We start from the raw sequence: 18,525 nt of genomic DNA, 5'->3' as shown, positions 1-18,525 counted from the left end.
TTAATTAAACATGTTCACATATGGCAGCTTTTTTTAACCTTGCCAGTGATTTATGTTGCTGCACTCATGTTGTATGAAGTGTGTGTGTGTGTGTGTGTGTGTGTGTGTGTGTGTGTGTGTGTGTGGGTGATGGCACTGTAGTAATTGTTGTATAATAGCAGCTGGTGAATTATTTAATTCAAACTGCTTCCTCTGAGCCAGCAGCAGCTGGCCCACTCGTCAGCAGAGTGCACACACACACACACACACACACACACACACACACACACACACAAACATAGGCATACACCTAGGGCTGCAAGGTTCCACACATATGTAAAAAGTGCTGCACAAACACATGCACAGAGATGCACTCACACACTGATATACACACACAGCAACACATACAAAGATGCATGCATGGGCACACACACAAATACACTGACTAATGCAGTGTTGAGGCCCTGAGAGACTTCATTACGGAGTGCTGTGTGTGTGTGTGTGTCAGATTGTTTCTGGACTGCTGTTGTTAGAATTTAAATATGAGCAGTTTCTAATGAGGCGGCATCAGGTTGTAAAGTGACAGCAGCTGCTAACTTCATTTATTGGCTGATGAAACTTTGACATTTGTTCATTTTGTAAATGAAACTGTATAATGATTATTTTAGTCTTTTTAAATTGAGGTCTTGTAACTTGACAGTTGTGAAATTGTGTAGCTGCTTCTGGCCTGGAGCTGAGTTTGTTTTTATTATCAGTGTCTGGATGGAACAGAATGAAATCAGATTGTTGTACAGTGTTGCTGTCAGTTTTTAATTGGATTGTGTGCAGTCGGTTTCCTCTCGGCTCACGACCATGTGGCACATTGTGTTTACATTTACATTCAGGATTAACAGCAGATTAGGATCCCAGTCTGAATGAGTTATCTAAACACAGGAGTTAGAGACCAGCACTCAAAGAGCCTCTATCACAAATCGAAATGTGTTGAACCAAAACACAGGAATCAGTTTACAGACGACGTCGCCAGTCTGAAGTCTGAAAGTTATCACTCAGCTAAACAACTCAACACTGTAGTTTTCTGCATTTTTACATCTCATCATGTCAGGCTGCTGCTCGTAGACCCAGCAGGAGTCCTCGAGCTCCATGATCTCTTGCACAGTAATCAGAAGGAATGCATCATTTAATACAGAAGAGATGTAAGAGAATTCAGAACTAACAAGAGCTCAGTGTTCCTGTGCAGACCCACTCAGGATCTGATGGAGATTCATCCAAGAAGAAGCTTGTGGCGTTTACTTTCCATTTGTTCCAAATTTTTCAGACAAACTAAACTTCTGTCAGCGGCAGACTCACACTCAGTTATAATGTTCTTAATAGAAACCACAAAACATTTCTACTCTCATTTCAGCTCGTGTCTTTTTGCCATTTTTCCGAGTGATGATATATTTTTGAGGGCGGCTCACACATGCCAGTGTGTGTGAGGTGGTTGTAAGTGTCTCTGCTCAGACAGTGAGTATTTTCTCCTCAGGGGAAGATGACAGACTGAATCCCTCAGCGGCTCTAACCTCCCTGCGTCCGTCATGGTGGTTAGGCAGACGTTCATATTGTAGCTGAGTGCTGGCTGCTGGGCCTGGACTGGCTGCGAGAGGCTGGCACACACTCTGAAATATTAATGACCTACTGTGGAGACGGGCTCAGCCTCCCCCCTCGTTATCTCTCCCCCACCCTCCTCTCCATTTCCCTCTCAACCCCTCCTCTCTCTTATCTATCTCTCCACCGCTCTTTCTCTCCGTCGACTCCTTTCTTTTAATTTTTCTCTCTCTCTTCCCTCCTCTTCTCTTACCTCTCCCTCCTTCACTTTCCTCTCCCTCGCTCTCTCAGGAGGGCTGTGCGATTGTGTTATGTCATATTAAAGAGACAGGAGCACTGCAAAGTGAAAAATACGACTTAATAAGAATCATCCGAGGAAACTTGTGGGTTTGGCATCGATTTTGGATCAGCGAGAATCAGATTTTCTGTGATTCGGGAGGAATAGTTCTTTTCTCATCCTTTCATCTCTGTCTCTCATTTTCTCTCTGACACATTCGATAAATCTCTTTGTCGGTTTTTATCCTCTCTCAGTTTGTCATCCCACTCTTTATTCCCTCCTTTCTCTTGTTCTGCTTTGCCACATCAAAGAAAAACTCCACCACAGAAAGAAATGTCGTGTGAAGACTCACTTTATAGTGGAGGTTGTTGCTGATGCAGAATTAGCCGTTAGCACATGGTGTTTGCAGCTGTTACTGGATTAATGTCACACTGCAGAGGAAACAGACTTGTTCCATGTTCAAAGTCTGATGTAAATGCTACAGCTCTGATAACATGAGAGTGACCTCTTCAGAGTCCAACATGTAGAGTTGCTTCACTCTTTGGCTGCTCAGTTTCTGAAGTCTGTGTGTGGAAACACTCGCTGTCAGCCTGCGATGTGTTTATATGTCCTGTTCTGTTAATGAAAAGGAAGAAACACTGGGTGGTTATCCAGAGCAGAGGACTGGTTGGTCTGTCTGAGGAGCAAAGATGGCTACCAAAATCAGAGTTCCTCCCTCAGTACTGTTTGTACAAATATAAATATGTTCATTTCTAATTTTCTGTGAAGATCTGTGTTCCCCTCTTAGCTGATCAGTCATCCACTTTGCAGTGAGCTGGAGAACCACGTCTCCACCATCACACTAATGTGCACAAACATGCTGTGGTCTTAATATTTTATGAGACGTTTCCACATGATAAAGGCTTCTGTAGTTGAAGGCTTCACCTCTAGTTCATCATTAACGAGTCAGAGTGGATGATTTTTTATTAACTAAGCTCCACTCTTGTTTTTTCCTCCTCTCTCTCAGACGTGGTTGAAGAACTATGGCTACCTGCTGCCTCACGACGTCCGCACATCAGACCTGCGGCAGGAGAAGGCCATGCAGTCGGCTGTGGCCGCCATGCAGCGCTTCTACGGCATTCCTGTGACGGGAATCCTGGACGAGACGACTATAGAGTGAGTCCAGAGGGTAGTGTGTGTGTGTGTGTGTGTGTGTCAGTCATCACTAAACTAAATGACTGTAACAGATCATTAGCTGTTAGCTTTAGCCCCAGTTTTTAGCGTGATATCCTGAATGTATGGAGCCATCAAGAGCATGTTAAAGACTCTTTTCATTTTTAAACAAATCAGCTTGAATTAATTTTAAAAAATCTGTTGTCAGTGAACTCACATACTTTAGCGTTAGCGTGAGCGTTATGTGGGTCTACTTAGCCAAAGCTGATTAAATCTGATGGTGGAAGTCGTCAGTGAAATTCACAGAAATGAGAAGTTGCTTTCATTTATATTTATGTGAAATCAAGTTTGTGAGATTTTTTTTTGGCGAATCAGCTTCAGAGGTGATTTTCCCTGCAGACAAATGAAAATAATAAATCCATGAAATACACCTACTGGTGCACTCATTTGACTGGAATGTGTTCCCTCAGTTAGCAGGTTTTTACCCAGTTTTTGCAGGATGGCTAAAAGTGTTGGGTCTGGTGCAGTGAGACTGTCATGTTGTGTTCAGGTGGATGAGGAGACCTCGCTGTGGTGTCCCAGATCATCCTCACACCAGCCGTCGGCAGAGGAATAAACGCTACGCCCTGACGGGACAGAAATGGAGAGATAAAAAGATCTCCTACAGGTACTGTCTATCTATCTATCTGTCTATCTATCTATCTATCTATCTATCTATCTATCTATCTATCTGTCTGTCTATCTGTCTATCTATCTGTCTATCTGTCTATCTATCTATCTGTCTATCTGTCTATCTATCTATCTATCTATCTCGCTCTCATTTCTTCTCGCCTTTCCCCTCGTGTTTTATTCTTTCTCCATCCTCTTCCTCCCTCCCTCCCTGATTGCTTGTCTCCTTTCTACTTTCTCCCTCTCTCCCAGTCTGAACTTGGCTAGGCCTAATGTAAATTAGCTCCGTCCCACGAGACCCTGAATGCATCTCGTATCCCTGCATTACATCCACCCACTCGTCTCTCGTCTTTTTTTCTCCATACCTCCTTTCTTTCCACCTTATTTTATTGTCTTCTGCTGTCTGCATACAGTATAAACCCTCCACTGTATGATGTGATGATCCAACCAGCAGCTCGGCTGTGTAATATAGGTCTGATGCAGATTAGAGCCGTCCCACGAGATACTGAACACATCCCAGCTCCCAGTGTTGCTTCTGCCCACTTTATCCTCTCCTGCCTGCCCTTCTCTGGGTCTCTCCCCCCTTTTTTTCCCCACTCAGTCCAAAATAAGCTTTAGTGGTGTGGATAAAATAGAAACAGTACTTCCTGTGTTTGGACAGTTTGTTAGTAAACCTCAAATGACTATTTTTTCACAAACTACTTCAGGTCTTTTCCACCCAAGGATCTCTGTCTTCACCTGCAGCCATCAGGTGTTTTCAGACCAAACTGATCCTGGGAGTCCGTGAGAAGAACTGCTCGTTGCTGAGCTCCCCTGAGAACGACACACCCTCAAGGGCTTTTTTATGTTTGCATTCGCACCACCAATGGGAACACTGACGAGCAGCAACGGCTGGTACACAGCTAATGTTTTACATGGGCTTATAAAATCAGCAGTTGCCAGTGCTGCATTGACTCATGTTTGACCAGTCAGCGCACATTTACATCTGGACCACTCAACACTTGTGCTCTCAAAGTTCAAAAAAGGCCCTCATAGCGACTCTCTAAGAACTGCAAGAATTCAAAGTTCTCACAGTACAGACACAATAAAACAGGCGAGGGTCTCCAACTGTTCTTAGAACAATAAAAAAGTTCATCTGGTCCCCAGACACCTATTGTCATAGGTTCTGAGCACAGCAGCTTTTAAGACAAAGGCTCAGAAATGGTTGTGCTGCATCCTGCAGAGAGAGTGGTGCTGGCTGCGGTCGGTGCTTCCTCTGGGGCTGTTCTGACGGATGCAGCCGGAGACATCTAATATGTCAGTTTGTGAGCCATGCTAGCTGTTTCCACTCTAAGCTAACTGACTGCTGTTTGTAGCTTCACATCTAATGTGCAGAAATGGGAGTGCTATCTTTTCGTCTAACTAACTGTTTCCAGAAAAGTCAAACTATTGCTCCAATTTTGGGATCAGATCTCCTCCACCCATCCTCTGCTTTCTTTTAAAATATCTCTCCCTCACTCTCTCTCCTTCCTTTTACTTGCTCCATTTCTTGCGTTGCCTTTCTTTTTCTCTTTCTTATCATTGTCTTGCCATTTTAAACGTATTCTCTTTAAGTTTTCTGGTTGTTTTCTGTTGTTAGTTTTACACCGAGTTATTAACGACTTGTTATTTTGCTGCTTGAGCAAGAATTTTTTCAATTTAATTTGAATCCCTTTTCGCCCTCCTCTCTTTCTCTCACTCCTCTTTTCATCCCTTCTCTCCTACTTTTCCTCCAAACCATCCTACTCAGAGCTTTATAGGTCTAATGTAAATTACGCCACTCCCACGAGACACTGAATGCATCCCAGCTCTCCTGCATTACAGCTACCCACTCTACAGTGTTACATAAAACCCACAGTGTGAGATCACAGTCCTATCTGGTTCCCCTTTACTGTATCTGAGTCTCCTCAGCCCTGCTCATGTTTCACCTGCTATCAGTTGTCACATTCCTGCAGCAAAGCTCAGTGTTGTCTTCAGCTCTGCTGCCACTGTTCAAGCAGCATCACCTATAATCGTTTTTAACTTAATTGTTCTTCTTCGTAGGCGCCAAAGCATCTCTGGAGCCGGCCGCGTCTCCTATGAATTACACTCAGTGCTAATGTGTAAGCATAATGCTGCTGCATTATATTATGTACGATACAGACTTATGTCACTGCAAGTTTGCCAGGATAATAGTTGATTTTACACCACCTAAGAAAAGTTGTAGGGAGGAGGTCAGGCGTGTACGATCATACACCTGCACTGATCAATATCTCTGCAGCTTTTCAGCCTCTTAGCAAAGTTTATTTTGCAAAGCACCTTTTAACAACCAGGCCATTCAAACTGCTTTACTCCAAGATGATTAATATGTGATATAAAGGCAACAGCAGAGTATAAAAAGCTTTGATTGTTGATTGCCTGAATATTCACTGTATGGTGCTGAAAGTTGTTTATCAATCAAAGCCGCCTTTAGCTCGTCAGATCTGAGGCTCTGCTGCTTTCATTTCTTACGTATCATTGTAAACTGTATATCTTTAGATCTCTAACTGTTGGAAGACATCACCTTCAGCTTGGCGAAGGTGTTTTTCACAGTTCTCTGACACTGGATGGACATACTCACAGTCTACAGTCAGATTTGGCTGAGAAGGATTCTGCAGAGAGAGCTCATCTCCCTTAATGAACCTACATAAACATTAAAACTTAATTAAGTAAACAGTCCAAAATACCACAGAAGGGGGAGCTGCTGCAGCAAACAGTGTTGGTATGAGTGTATTAACAGTGCAGTATGGATATGATTGGATCATGCCTGACGTGGGTTTTTGCTTTTTAAAGACAGTTTTTTAAAGACAGTTTTTTGATTGTGTTCCATTGCAGCCATGCTGGTAGCTGTTGTTAACATGCTTACTGCTAAAAAGGAAGCACTCAAAAAGTCCAAATAACCTAAACTACAGCAGAATTTTCACCCTTTGCACACTTGAAATTTGGCTGTCTGTCTGCTCATGTTGCAAACCCTCATGGGTTGGCCAAAATAGGACTTGACACAGTTTCCACAGGGTGATAGCACCACACAGAAGCTGGATATTTAGCCACATTCTGTCCTGTGATGCAGATTTTACATAGAAAAATTATAAATACAGTTAACTCTGGCTGTTTTTCTGAGGAAATCAGTGAAATTTAAGGATGTTGATGAGCTCAGTCAGGATGATTTTCCCTCTGCTCTGTGCAGCAGCTGCAGCAACGCTCTGACATGACACTTAGAGCAACGCAAAGAGACACATTTAGAGGAATTTTAGGGCTGCTGGCAAATGTAAATTATCACCCACTGCTAGATGCTGTAGCTGCAAGATTATGCAACTGTGTGTCTCTAAATAAAAATTTCCATGGATGCCTCAGGACAGGGAGGTGAATTTTAAAAACCAGTCAGGAAAGGGGGGAGGAAAAAATCAAGTGAAGAAAAACATGGAGCTGCTGAGAAGCTGAGACAGAACAATCACAAGAAACATCTCTAACTTTAATGTTGACACTTCGACAACATTGTTCTTAACTTTCCTGCCAACAAAGCACATTTGACTCCAACTGAGTTGAGAAAAGACGAGATGCAGAGACAGAAAGAGAACACCTGCATCTTTAGCTGCTCCGACTGACTAACTGTAGGTCCTCTGTGGATGGTGTGTGTTTATTGAGCTGCTGTAAAAGCAGAAATGTCAAAGATTTAGATGTTTGTTTCATCTAGTTTTAGCCATGCTGTCAGCATTCATGTTCCCCTCAGGATAAACTGTAATAACCTTAGTGATCCACTGAACTTTCATCAGATCAGAACTTCAACATGTCCAGTTCTTGGGTTTCACATGGATCCCTGTGATCCCCTTTAGCTCCACCATGAGGTTGAGATCTCAACCACTTGATGCATTGCTGTTCTGTTTGGTGCAGATATTCATGCTCTCCTGAGGATGAGGATGGATTCTCTGGACTTTAGTGACGCCTGGATGTTTCTTCTAGTGCCCTGAACAGGTCGAGATGTTCACCTCTGTCAAATCTCAGCATCTCCCTGGATTAGCACAGCATCTGGTGTTTGAGTGAAATATTTCCACAGCTGTTGGATTTGGTAAAAACATTCATGGTCCCCTCAGGATGTGTTGTCACCACTTTGGTGATCTGTTAACTTTCCATCTTTTGTCATCATCAGGTCAAAGTTTTCATTCGTCCATACCTGCAAAACTAATGACACTCTCATCAGCCTCAGCTGTACTTTGTGTCTATTAGCATGCTAACATGCTAATCTAAGATGGAGACCATGATAAACGTTACACCTGCTTGACATCAGTGTGTGAGATCTGACTCATTCTAGTCCTTTTCCTTCATATGGTGCCATTTAATTCCTCTCAGTACATTCTGTTATTTAAATGCGTCGGGTGTGTGTGAGCCTGTCCAACTGAAGTGCTAGACGTGTGTGTGTGTGTGTGTGTGTGTGTGACAGACAGCACACCATCTGTGTGTTTTGGCCACAGGTCATTTGGCCAGCTTCAGTGCCGTAACGTTCCACACCATTTACTCAAATCAGACAACTGCTACCTATCTGTCTGCCTGACACACACACACACACACACACACACACACACACACTCACTCACACACACACACGCTGATCACTGGGCTTTAGGGTGGAAAGTTGGATTTTATAAATAAACTTTATAAAGGGATTTGCATGCAGAGAGTTATGAAGAGCAGAATAAATCTTAACTCAGGGGTTCCCAGACTTCGTTGTGTCCACTGTCGGTGGATGGATATTAAGTGCTTTAACAGACAGATTCAGTTTCAGTGTAAAATATGATCAATAATCCATAAATAAAAAAGTTGTTTATTCATTTCAGAATCTTTTGAGACTTTGGGGAAAAAAACAAACAAAAAAACATCACTAAAATAAAATCTGCTCTTTTTATTGTCTCAGTTCAAACCATGCTTTATGCATTTCACAACATAGTCATTCAGTGCTTGTTGTTGCAGCAAACAACCTGTCAGTAGAGTCAAATAAAAAGGCTTAAATTTGCTTTAACTTCCAGAGTCAGTGTGTCTCTCTGAGATTAGCTGAGACAGCGCACACTCTGACCAAACACACTGACAGTCCTTAAAGTAATTCCCTCTGACTCAACAACAACCTCTTTATATTTCAAGTCATGTCTTATATCTGGCCATTCAGAGCAAACAGAGAAAACAGTCTGACAGTGTGAATTGAGTTGTTTTCCTCTTTAAACCTGTGAACAGCTCAGAGAAGACTTTGACTTTGTTTTTCAGCTCGATACTTGATGATTTTTCCTGATTTTATTAGAATTGCTAATAAACTGACAACATGTTTCAGTCCACTCCAGCTGGAAAACATGGTCAAATACAATGAATATTCATCTGCTCTGCATCTGTGATTGGTGTCGATGTGCCCTCAGATCTCCAGTAAGTCCACCTGAAGTTTTACAAGAGGTTGAACAGGGAGTTAGACCTCTCTAAACACAGGATACATTTCTCTGTCTGTGAATGGATTTTTCACAAACAAAGGGAATATGGTGTACAAAAAATGACTGGTTTTTACAAAAACAGGATTGATGTCGTCAAACAGTGAGAAAGTCAAGGAACTGCCACATCTCATTCAATCTGCATCATTCAAATCATGTTTTATATTCACTCCATCATAAACCACAACAAGTATATATCCATCCCCAGCATGACACAGTGCCCAACTACCTAGAAACTACAGAAAGTGCTATAAACATTTCTGATTCTCTGCCAGTTCGACTTATTTATTCGCCTCAGGAAGCTGTTGTGTGCTCATGTATGAATGCTGACTTACTGCAGTTGTGTAATGTGCTGGTATTTATTTCCATAATGCATTTTTCTGGATGGGAACAAAGTATTTGCCCCCTGTTGAGAGACAGATTGTGTGAAATGAACTCTCGCCGCTCGCTTTGCCATCTCTCTCTCTCTTGCTCTCATGTCCTAGTCCTAGTCCCCCCCCCCACTCCTGCCAATCGCTCCCATCTGTCCTCTAACACTCTAAGACGCTACATGAACGTGTTTCCCTCCCAGAATACTGTGTGACAGTGGAGTGAGTGTAATGATATACCATCAGCTCTCTCACTGTAAAACAGATATGCAGTTACTCTAATGACCTTTCTGCCTGATTGGTCTCTTATAGCTGTACATGCAAACTGTGCAGCTGCTGCTACAGCTACTGAGAACCAAACCTAAAGCACCTGCTAACACTCAGTGCTATTATTACTAAAGGATACAGGTGTGGATTAGCAGAATGAATTAAAAATAGTAACAGGAATAGTTTGACTTCTTTCAGAGTTTGATGAAAAGATTAATAAGACACTCGTGTCTGTCCAGTAAAAAGTCAGTAGCCAGCGAACATAGCTTACATAAAGAGGAGGAGACAGCTAGCCTGGCTCTGTCAAAAGGTAAATCAAATCTACCTACCGACGTTTTTAAAGCTCATCAAGACACAGTAAATCTCATTTATTAAATCTGTATAAAAACCAAAGTGCAAAAACAACAAACTGCCTTTTGATTCCATCTTCAGCGATTCTCTGTGAAAGGTGCTAAAGGTTCCACAGTAGGAAGATAAATAAGATCACGTCTACAGTAACAGGACTGTTGCTCTGACAGAGGGTTCAGATTGTTATAGTGATGTTTGAAGTGGGCGTCCAGACTGAAAACAGCTCTGCATTAAAACAACACAAGGGGCTGAGTGAGTGGGGGTGTGTTGTTTAAGGCACCGCTGAGACATGTAAAACAAACCAGGGAGTCCAGTTTGATGAACAGGTCAGTTCTTTAGAGGGTTTATCAGGAAGCTGCAGCTCTTTTACCTTTACTGGAAATATGGAAATACCGAGAATGTGCACACATGGTCTGGCAAAAGCTGAGCCGGGTCCTTGTGTCCTCTGTTGAGTCCACTGTTGAGGCTTCAGTAGAGGACGATGCAGATATTCTCAGTTTGAAGTCTAATGTGACTTTACCTTTGCTGACAGACGTCTCGTGCAGCAGTTTTGAGGTGACCCAGGAAGCCACCCACGCCTTCCACAGGACTGAGCAGCTCTGGCTTTCCTAGCTTTGTTTTTAAGTATAACTAACTAACTCTGTTCTCCTCCCTGCAGCATATCGAACTTCACCCCTAAAGTGGGCGAGAAGGACACCCAGAGAGCGATCAGACAGGCCTTCAACGTGTGGCAGACCGTCACCCCGCTCTCCTTCCAGGTCAGAGAAAATGACACCTGATGTGTAACAACTTTCTCTCTATGATTTGAAAAGTGCAGCAAAATGTAGTCTCAACCAAAGTCATTAAAGATGTTTCATTATTCCTGGTTCTGTCACGTGGTCGTCTCTCTCAGTATGGATACAGGACTGCTGGTGTCTTCATCAGCTGCTCTGCTCTTCTCTTCTCCTGCTCAGGAGGTGCCGTACTCAGAGATCAAGAACGAGGGGAAGGAGGCGGACATCATGATCTTCTTCGCCTCTGGCTTCCACGGCGACAGCTCCCCGTTTGACGGAGAGGGGGGTTTCCTGGCCCACGCCTATTTCCCCGGCGCTGGCATTGGAGGAGACACACACTTTGACTCTGACGAGCCCTGGACGCTGGGCAACGCCAACCATGATGGTAAGGAGCTCCAGCACTTTCAATATTACCTGCTTTGGTGACTGAATCTGGGGAATCAGTTTGATAGTTGTTGAGATATTTCACTCAGAAATTCAGTCTGTTAATATTATTGTTGTTATTGTTTTATGATTTGACTTTGACCTTGATGACCAGAATTCTTCCTTATAATCTCTGATTCTGAGTGAATGAGGTTCATAGTGTAACCACACTCACTGACAGTTGAATGAAAAACCATCTGATTAAATGGTTAGTTATTTTTTCTATTTACTATAAATCATTTGTAGATGAAATGTGTGCGACATGTGAAGGTGTCCTGAGCCGTCGCTCCTCTATCTTTGAGCACCAGACTATTTAGTCACTGGATGAAAAATGGAGGGAAAAATGCTTCACTTTGTAGTTTTTTTCCTCTTCTTCTATCTCAGTTTGACAAATGACTTGTGCCAGATTCCCTCTGCTTGAATAACTAACGTGTTGCTAGAGAGAGAGAGAGAGACGCAGAGAGAGGGAGAGAGGGAGTGATAGAGGGGGAGAGGAATCTGGTTTGAGAGATTAGCAGAAAAGAGAATTAGCTTTGACAGTGAAGCTCTAAATTTGCCATACCACATTACAGCAAGTATGTGAGTCTTATTCCAGTATGAAGTGTCCCAGGAATTATTTAGACTTTCATAGGATGTAATAAGGCGGTTTAATTTTAATGCAGTGTGGAGTTTTGTGCACACAGACATAATTATTCTTTACTCTCGTCCTGGTGAAACTGCTGATTTGTCAGTATATACTGGTAAAAGTATGAACTGATGAGTAACTCGTCAGTATGTATGTGTGTGTGTGCGGTCACCCAGGTGTTCTCACACACACACTCTCTCTCACCAGCATCTCTTTATCTCTAAAATCCCTTCAAACACACAGACACACACACAGAGTAATTGAAAGATTAGAGACGAGATAGTGAGGCGGGAAAGTTCTCAGACGCTACGAAAACTCATTCATGGTATCAGCTTCAGAAGGACGTCTCTAGGACAAACAGGACTCATTCTCACCTCGGCTTAAAACCTGTTTTTTTCCTGCTGCTGCTGCTGAGGGAGAGTTTGTGTTATTAACCTCTGAACACCTGCAGGAGAGAAGTGAAAGGCACAAGTGTCCACGTCAAAGATAGAAGGCAGTGAAACTGCATGTCTCCAAAGCACTGGACTGACCGTCCACCACAAACAGCCGCTGAACCAGTGAACTGCTCGTAATATTTGTGCAATATCAGAGTGATGTACAGTCCTGTGTAACAGAAAAAGACAGGGAAAAGAAACTAAATTAAATCAGCGTTTGCTGTGGAAACTCTCTCTGTCTCCTCATGTGATCCACACTGACTCCATGAAGTGGAGATCAGGACTCTGTGGAGTCAGACCATCAGTTGCAGGACTCCTTGTTCTTCCTGTCTCTGAAGACGGTTCTCTATGACGCTGAGTGTGTGTTTGGACTATTTATACTAAAACTTTTCTAAAATAAGATACAAATAAAATACAGAAAAAACAGAAGTAGTAAGTAGAGACTAATCTGTATAAGAACTTGAAATAAAAAGCTGTATACAGTGTGATGTGCTTAATGTGCAGTAATGACTCCCAACAGAGTGCAGTTCTTCTTATCACTGAGAGAGGTAATGAAGTGAGTGATGTGGTATAATAGGTATAAAATAGTAATGATAGAATAATAGAATTTACAGTAATAAATACTGGAATGGTTTGGTACATAAACAGTGACATTAATCCGAGTCGTCTGCTTTAAGCAGATGTGATAAAATGTCCCTCGTTTCTAATCATTGCACCTGCTGCAAGTTGTATTTATGTATATAACTTACATCAGCTCACTGTCTGAAACTCACCAGAAAACTATAAACTGCAGAAAAGACCATAATCCTCCAAAAGTGCAGAGACACACACAGAGTGTCAGGAATGAAATATTACCCATCTGAGAGGAACAGTTAGAGCCTGAACTCAGGGTCAGAAATGACCTCCCAGCAAACACCAAATGCCACAAAAATGAGCCTTTGGTGGATAAATTGCTGAAGTTTTCTCTTCAAACTGGCTGCTAACATTTGAAGTCACTGACATTTCAGCTCCTCGCTTTGAAACAAGCCTGAGCCTCTGCCTGTTTGTTCCCAAACACGACGCAAACTCCTCATCCTGGTCTGAGGGGAAAGCTACATTCTTCCTTTCATTCTCATGATTTACAGGCTCGTTCCATTGTAGAAGAGATGAAGCAAGTGTTCAATTAATCTGAAAAATGTACCACATATTAATTTTTTTTTCCTGTAGAGAGAAAAAAATTCTTGGCAGGTAATTTATTGTACTTCTCTTGGCAGGTGAGCCAAAAAGTTAATTTCAGATGCTGCTTGTACAAAATGATCTCTGGCATGCAAACTCATCTCTGCCAAAAAAAAAGAACATTTCAGTGGGAGAGATGCCTGAGCTGAACAAAGCAGACTCTGTGGACACGTCAAACTGGGATTACTTGAGAGACAGGTTTCATCACAGCGATATCAAACATCAACTTTATCGCAGGCGGGCAGACGACTGTAGGGGCAAACATGATAGAGGAAGCCGTTATCGTCGCTGTGGGGCGTCGCAGCAGACTATAGACCAACCACAAGGGGAGAGGCAGACGCATAGAGAGAGCCCACTGGGAATTCCCTCAAGCCATTGTACATGAAGTGTACGTCTTGTGCTGTAAAATCACCTTTATCTTTCCTGTGACATGGAAGAAAGAGAGGCACAGGGAGAGGAGAGATAAAGGCTGGCAGAGGGGATACAGGAGGAGGAGGAGGAGAGAGAAGGGGAGATAAAAAAGAGGCAGAGCAGGAGAGGGATGAAAGAAACAGCAGCATACAGGGACAGAGGAGTGTGAGAAAGAGAAGAGGTGAATTAGAGAAAAAGCAGCCAAGTACAGAGTAAAAGAAACACAGGGATGAAGATGTGAATATTAAACCAGTTTATCCATGTTTGTGGACAGACCCGGATATCTCAGCAGCATTTTCCTCCCTAACAACGTTAGCACGCTAACACGCTAACTAAGATGTACTGGACTGGAGAGACAACACGCAGATCTCACAGCTGGTTTAAAAGAGCTAAATACGCTCCGGCATCAACACTAATACAGCTGATTCAGTTCATTTAAAATGAGCTGTTTGTTTGTGTCTGGTTTCATTTATCATAACACAACAAACCAAACTAAACCATCATTAGCTCTCTAACCTGTGCAGTCCACCACACTTCATTTTAAGTAAACTGTTTTTTCCTTAACTTTATTCATAAAGGCAACATGGACAATCTCTGCCATGTTTATTAAATGTTCAAACGTCCATGAAAACACAGAGTAATTCTTAGCTCTCTGTTTACTTTAGAGGAAGAAAATGAAAGAGTCGATAGAAACTTCATCTTCTGTGCGTCGTTACAGTTCCATCAGTGTGTAAGTCAGCTGCCGGACACCGAGGCTGTGATCTTCAAACAAACCAGCACGAGGAAAGAAAGAAAGATAATTACGTTCTGCAATTAGGTTCAAACAGAGTCAAACCAATTACTGAGGCGATGAAACGTATTAATTTGAGCTCTGCGTTCAGACCAGAAGAAGTCATTAAGCATCTGACAGCAGCTCAGAATCTCAGCTCGTGAGATTATGACAGAGAGCCTGGTTTTAACAAACCTCACAGGGATACACGGCCTCCTATTCTCTCTCCTGCTATTATTTTGATTAGTTGTAATAGGAGAAAGTAGAACGATGAATAGTAGAAGTAGTGTTTTTGTTGGTGCAGCGAGGAGCTCCAGCAGGAAAATCATCCCTTTAAGAGATTATCCACCCTCTTCTCCTTTTCCTCTGTTGGCTCCAGATTCTTTCATCATCCCATTTCCCTTCCACCAACATCCTCTATTTCTACATTTAGACCAAATTCACACTTGTCATTTCATCCATTTTTATGAGCATTTGAATATTTCAGGGTCTCCAGCTCAGCCTTAGTCTCACATCCAGATTCATGCGGCTGATCCACCGCTGAGTGACGTGGGTGTGAAGGTCAGATTGTCTGTTACAGAAACGACCGCCCGCTCCGACATCAGACAGGTGTGGAGGGAGGGAGTTAATGATTAGTCGATTGATTGATCAGTCCATCAAGTGAGAATGACTCTACAGCGTTTGTTTCAGCATCAGTGGCAGTAAACTGAACATCTCAGCTGTTGATCAGACACAAGACATTCAAAGATTGGATTCTCGTGATGAGAAAAAATCAATAGGTTAATCGATAATGAAAATATCCACAGTGAATCATATTTATGAACTGTTTATGGCTCAGAGATCAGATGAACAGCAGCTTGGTGACTGTATGATCATATGTATTGAAATGACATGTAAAACAATGTGTAAACAGGGTCTGAGCCTCGTCTAGATTTCTGACATTTCCAGAGCCGACACCTTTAATTTGAAAGTCTGTGCAGCTTCCTGTGAATGTGAAATCCTGTCAGTTGTATTTCTGAAACATTGAAACACTGACACATCCAGCAGGATATTTTCTAAATTCAACAGATTTCCTTGTCCACAGGCATATTTTAAACTCCTGAAGCAGCAGCACATTATTTATACATTCACAGATTATAAATTTAAAATCTGTGTGAGTATGAACTGGTGAATTTCACTGGATGTGGCACTAAACAGTTTGCCGTACTCTTAAGTAATCCCCGTCAAGCAGCGTCGTTTGAAGAACTGGATCAGGCTGGACTTTGAAAACGGGAGCTTCGGATTCACAGGCTGACAGTCGCTTCCATTTCCCACAAAGTCCTCTTTTGATGTGAGATTCACATTACACTGCTGATGAGTCTACAGCATCACACACTAACTATAGCTCACTTTTCCACTGTGTTTGACGCTGTGTCTTTGGTCTGCTCGTCTTTGTGTTCACACTGGGGAGGCTTTGTTCCGTTTCAGACGAGAGGGAGATGTCGAGAGTTTTTTGGTAAACAGTTTTTTTTGAACCAGCAGAGAGGCGTGTCAGCAGCTCAAAGAAGTTCTTGTTTCCTGTTTTATCGCCTGATTTCTGCTGTGAAATTAACTTTTTAAACTCAGTCAGTGATATTGAAAGCAGTGATTTTTCTCTCTGCTCCTCCACCTCTCCTCTCCTGTCCTCCTCCATCTTTTCTCTTTTCTTTTCCTCTCTGCATCTTTTCCGTGGTCTTTCCATCTCCTCCTCCTCTGATCTGATCTCCTGGTTTTCCCTCTTCAGGTAATGATTTGTTCCTGGTGGCGGTTCATGAGTTGGGTCACGCGCTGGGTTTGGAGCACTCCAACGATCCCAGTGCCATCATGGCTCCTTTCTACCAGTACATGGACACACACAACTTCAAACTGCCTCTGGATGACCTGCAGGGCATACAGAAGATCTACGGTGAGGAGCCAGTCCAATTATTTATCACACAGTGTTCAGTCTGCTCGTTGAATATTTGCCGATGACAAAAAAAATCTATTAATTACAGTCATCATGTTTTTATAGACACATTTTAATGGTCAGTGCCGACTTCAGTGACAATACGCTGCATTTCCTGTGGCTGCTTCACAATAAAAGTTGCCCAGTTTTGCCGATAAAACACCTTTATTCTGGAGGAGGAGCAGGAGATGATCAGCCTGATCAGGCTGTAGGACAGAGAGCAGTGAACAGGGAGGCTGATATCACAATTTAAGTACATTGAATGTGTATTGATGGTAAAATACAGAGCATAATAGAAACAGTGTGACTTTTATTTTGGACGTCTCCACCTGAACACTTGACTTCACTTGGGACCTGAAAGCAAAAACTTGCAAAAGCCAAAAACAACACACCTTTGATATTAAATATTAATCCTGAATGAATTATGGAGAACTGTTATCCAGAGTGCATCTGAATGTGAAGCAGGATCGTGCTGATAAACAGGAAACTTACTGAGCAAGAAAACATGTTAAAAAACAAAATGTGCGACTTAGTGTGTCTTTTCTTTTGTGTTTACTCCGGGGACACTTTGTTCCATTTCAGAGAAGAGAGGATGTTTTCTTTTTCTTTTCTTTTTTGATAATGAACAAAACCCAGTGAAGGCCTGTCAGCAGCAGCAGCAGCAACATTTCCTCACACGCTCTCTGTCTGCTCTGAAACAACTGTGACAGCTCCTGTTCTAATGTAGAGTAACATTTATTTGTGCAAAGACAAAAAGAAGAAACATAGCACTAAGATTTTAACAAACAGCCTGTTCGTACAGTATCCACAGCCTTTATTCTTCTGTGCTCTGGGTTTCTGTAATCGTCACAGCAGGAGAGTTATCTGTTTCCCTCAGAACAAAACCAATCTTAACATTAAAGGTCATGATACACGGGTGACATTTGGAGTCAGTGTTGAAGGGAAATACTGGACAGAACAGTGCGGTCAGCAGTATTTTTCCACTGCACTTGTGTTCAGTGTGGATAACAAAGCCTGTTATTTTATCTGCTGAGAGTTCATCCTATTTGCCTCGCTGCTCTGCGTCTGCAGCACCTGAAAATACCAACCATCCACTCTCACTGAAGGGCTTTATTTCAAAATGAGCCTGCTGGTGTGTAAGTGCAGTCTATTGTGGAATATGGATTTTACCCAACCTAAAAAACTAATATTCTTGAAGATAGATTTTTTTTTTTTTTTGAGACATTAAGTTGTAAGTATAAAGTAGCTTTTTTAAGATTTTTTTCTGTGTGAATCTGAAAAATAGCTGCTCTCTGCCAAAGTAAACACGGAGCCCGGCTGTGCTGCTCTACTTTATTCTTCAGGCACCATCACAGTTCTGTGGACCAGAGGTTTTCAAACTGTGAAGCGTAGGGGAGTTGAAGTGGGGGGGTGCAAATGGAAAGGCGTGAGGCGTGAGCCACAGTTTTCATCAAAATTCCTGCTTCTTCACACAGTTGTAACTGTCAGATCTCAACTCCCAGGCATGACGGAGGTATTTTTAGATTCAGCGTGACTTGATGGTTATCAAATGAGATGCTCCTTAAAACTGCAGAGCTAACGCTAACCCTGATGATCACCAGGTTTTTAAGCTAATAGCTGAGTCAGCAGTGTCTGATGAGAAATGATTTCACCTAAAAATGAGTCTGTGAATATTGTTAGTCTTCTTTGTGATCTGCTTGATGCTGTCTCAGAAGATGAGACTGGATCTCTGTGCTGCAGTCGTCCTAAACACACAAACAATATTTA

At 42.4% G+C, this 18,525-nt stretch overlaps 1 protein-coding gene across 1 annotated transcript in view; it reads left to right on the top strand.

Annotated features, from left to right (window-relative positions):
- The window catches only part of mmp24 (matrix metallopeptidase 24), a 54,703-nt gene that overhangs the window by 18,929 nt on the left and 17,249 nt on the right, over positions 1-18,525 (top strand). The window contains 5 exon segments of the mRNA XM_018686366.2: positions 2,847-2,995; positions 3,543-3,659; positions 10,804-10,903; positions 11,099-11,303; positions 16,558-16,719. Coding sequence (XP_018541882.1) covers positions 2,847-2,995; positions 3,543-3,659; positions 10,804-10,903; positions 11,099-11,303; positions 16,558-16,719 — 733 coding nt within the window.

The sequence above is a fragment of the Lates calcarifer genome, unplaced genomic scaffold (assembly GCF_001640805.2).
Source record: "Lates calcarifer isolate ASB-BC8 unplaced genomic scaffold, TLL_Latcal_v3 _unitig_1631_quiver_445, whole genome shotgun sequence".
NCBI lineage: Eukaryota > Metazoa > Chordata > Actinopteri > Centropomidae > Lates > Lates calcarifer.
The sequence above is the reverse complement of the archived record's forward strand: the minus strand, read 5'-3'. Positions and strand labels throughout refer to the sequence as shown.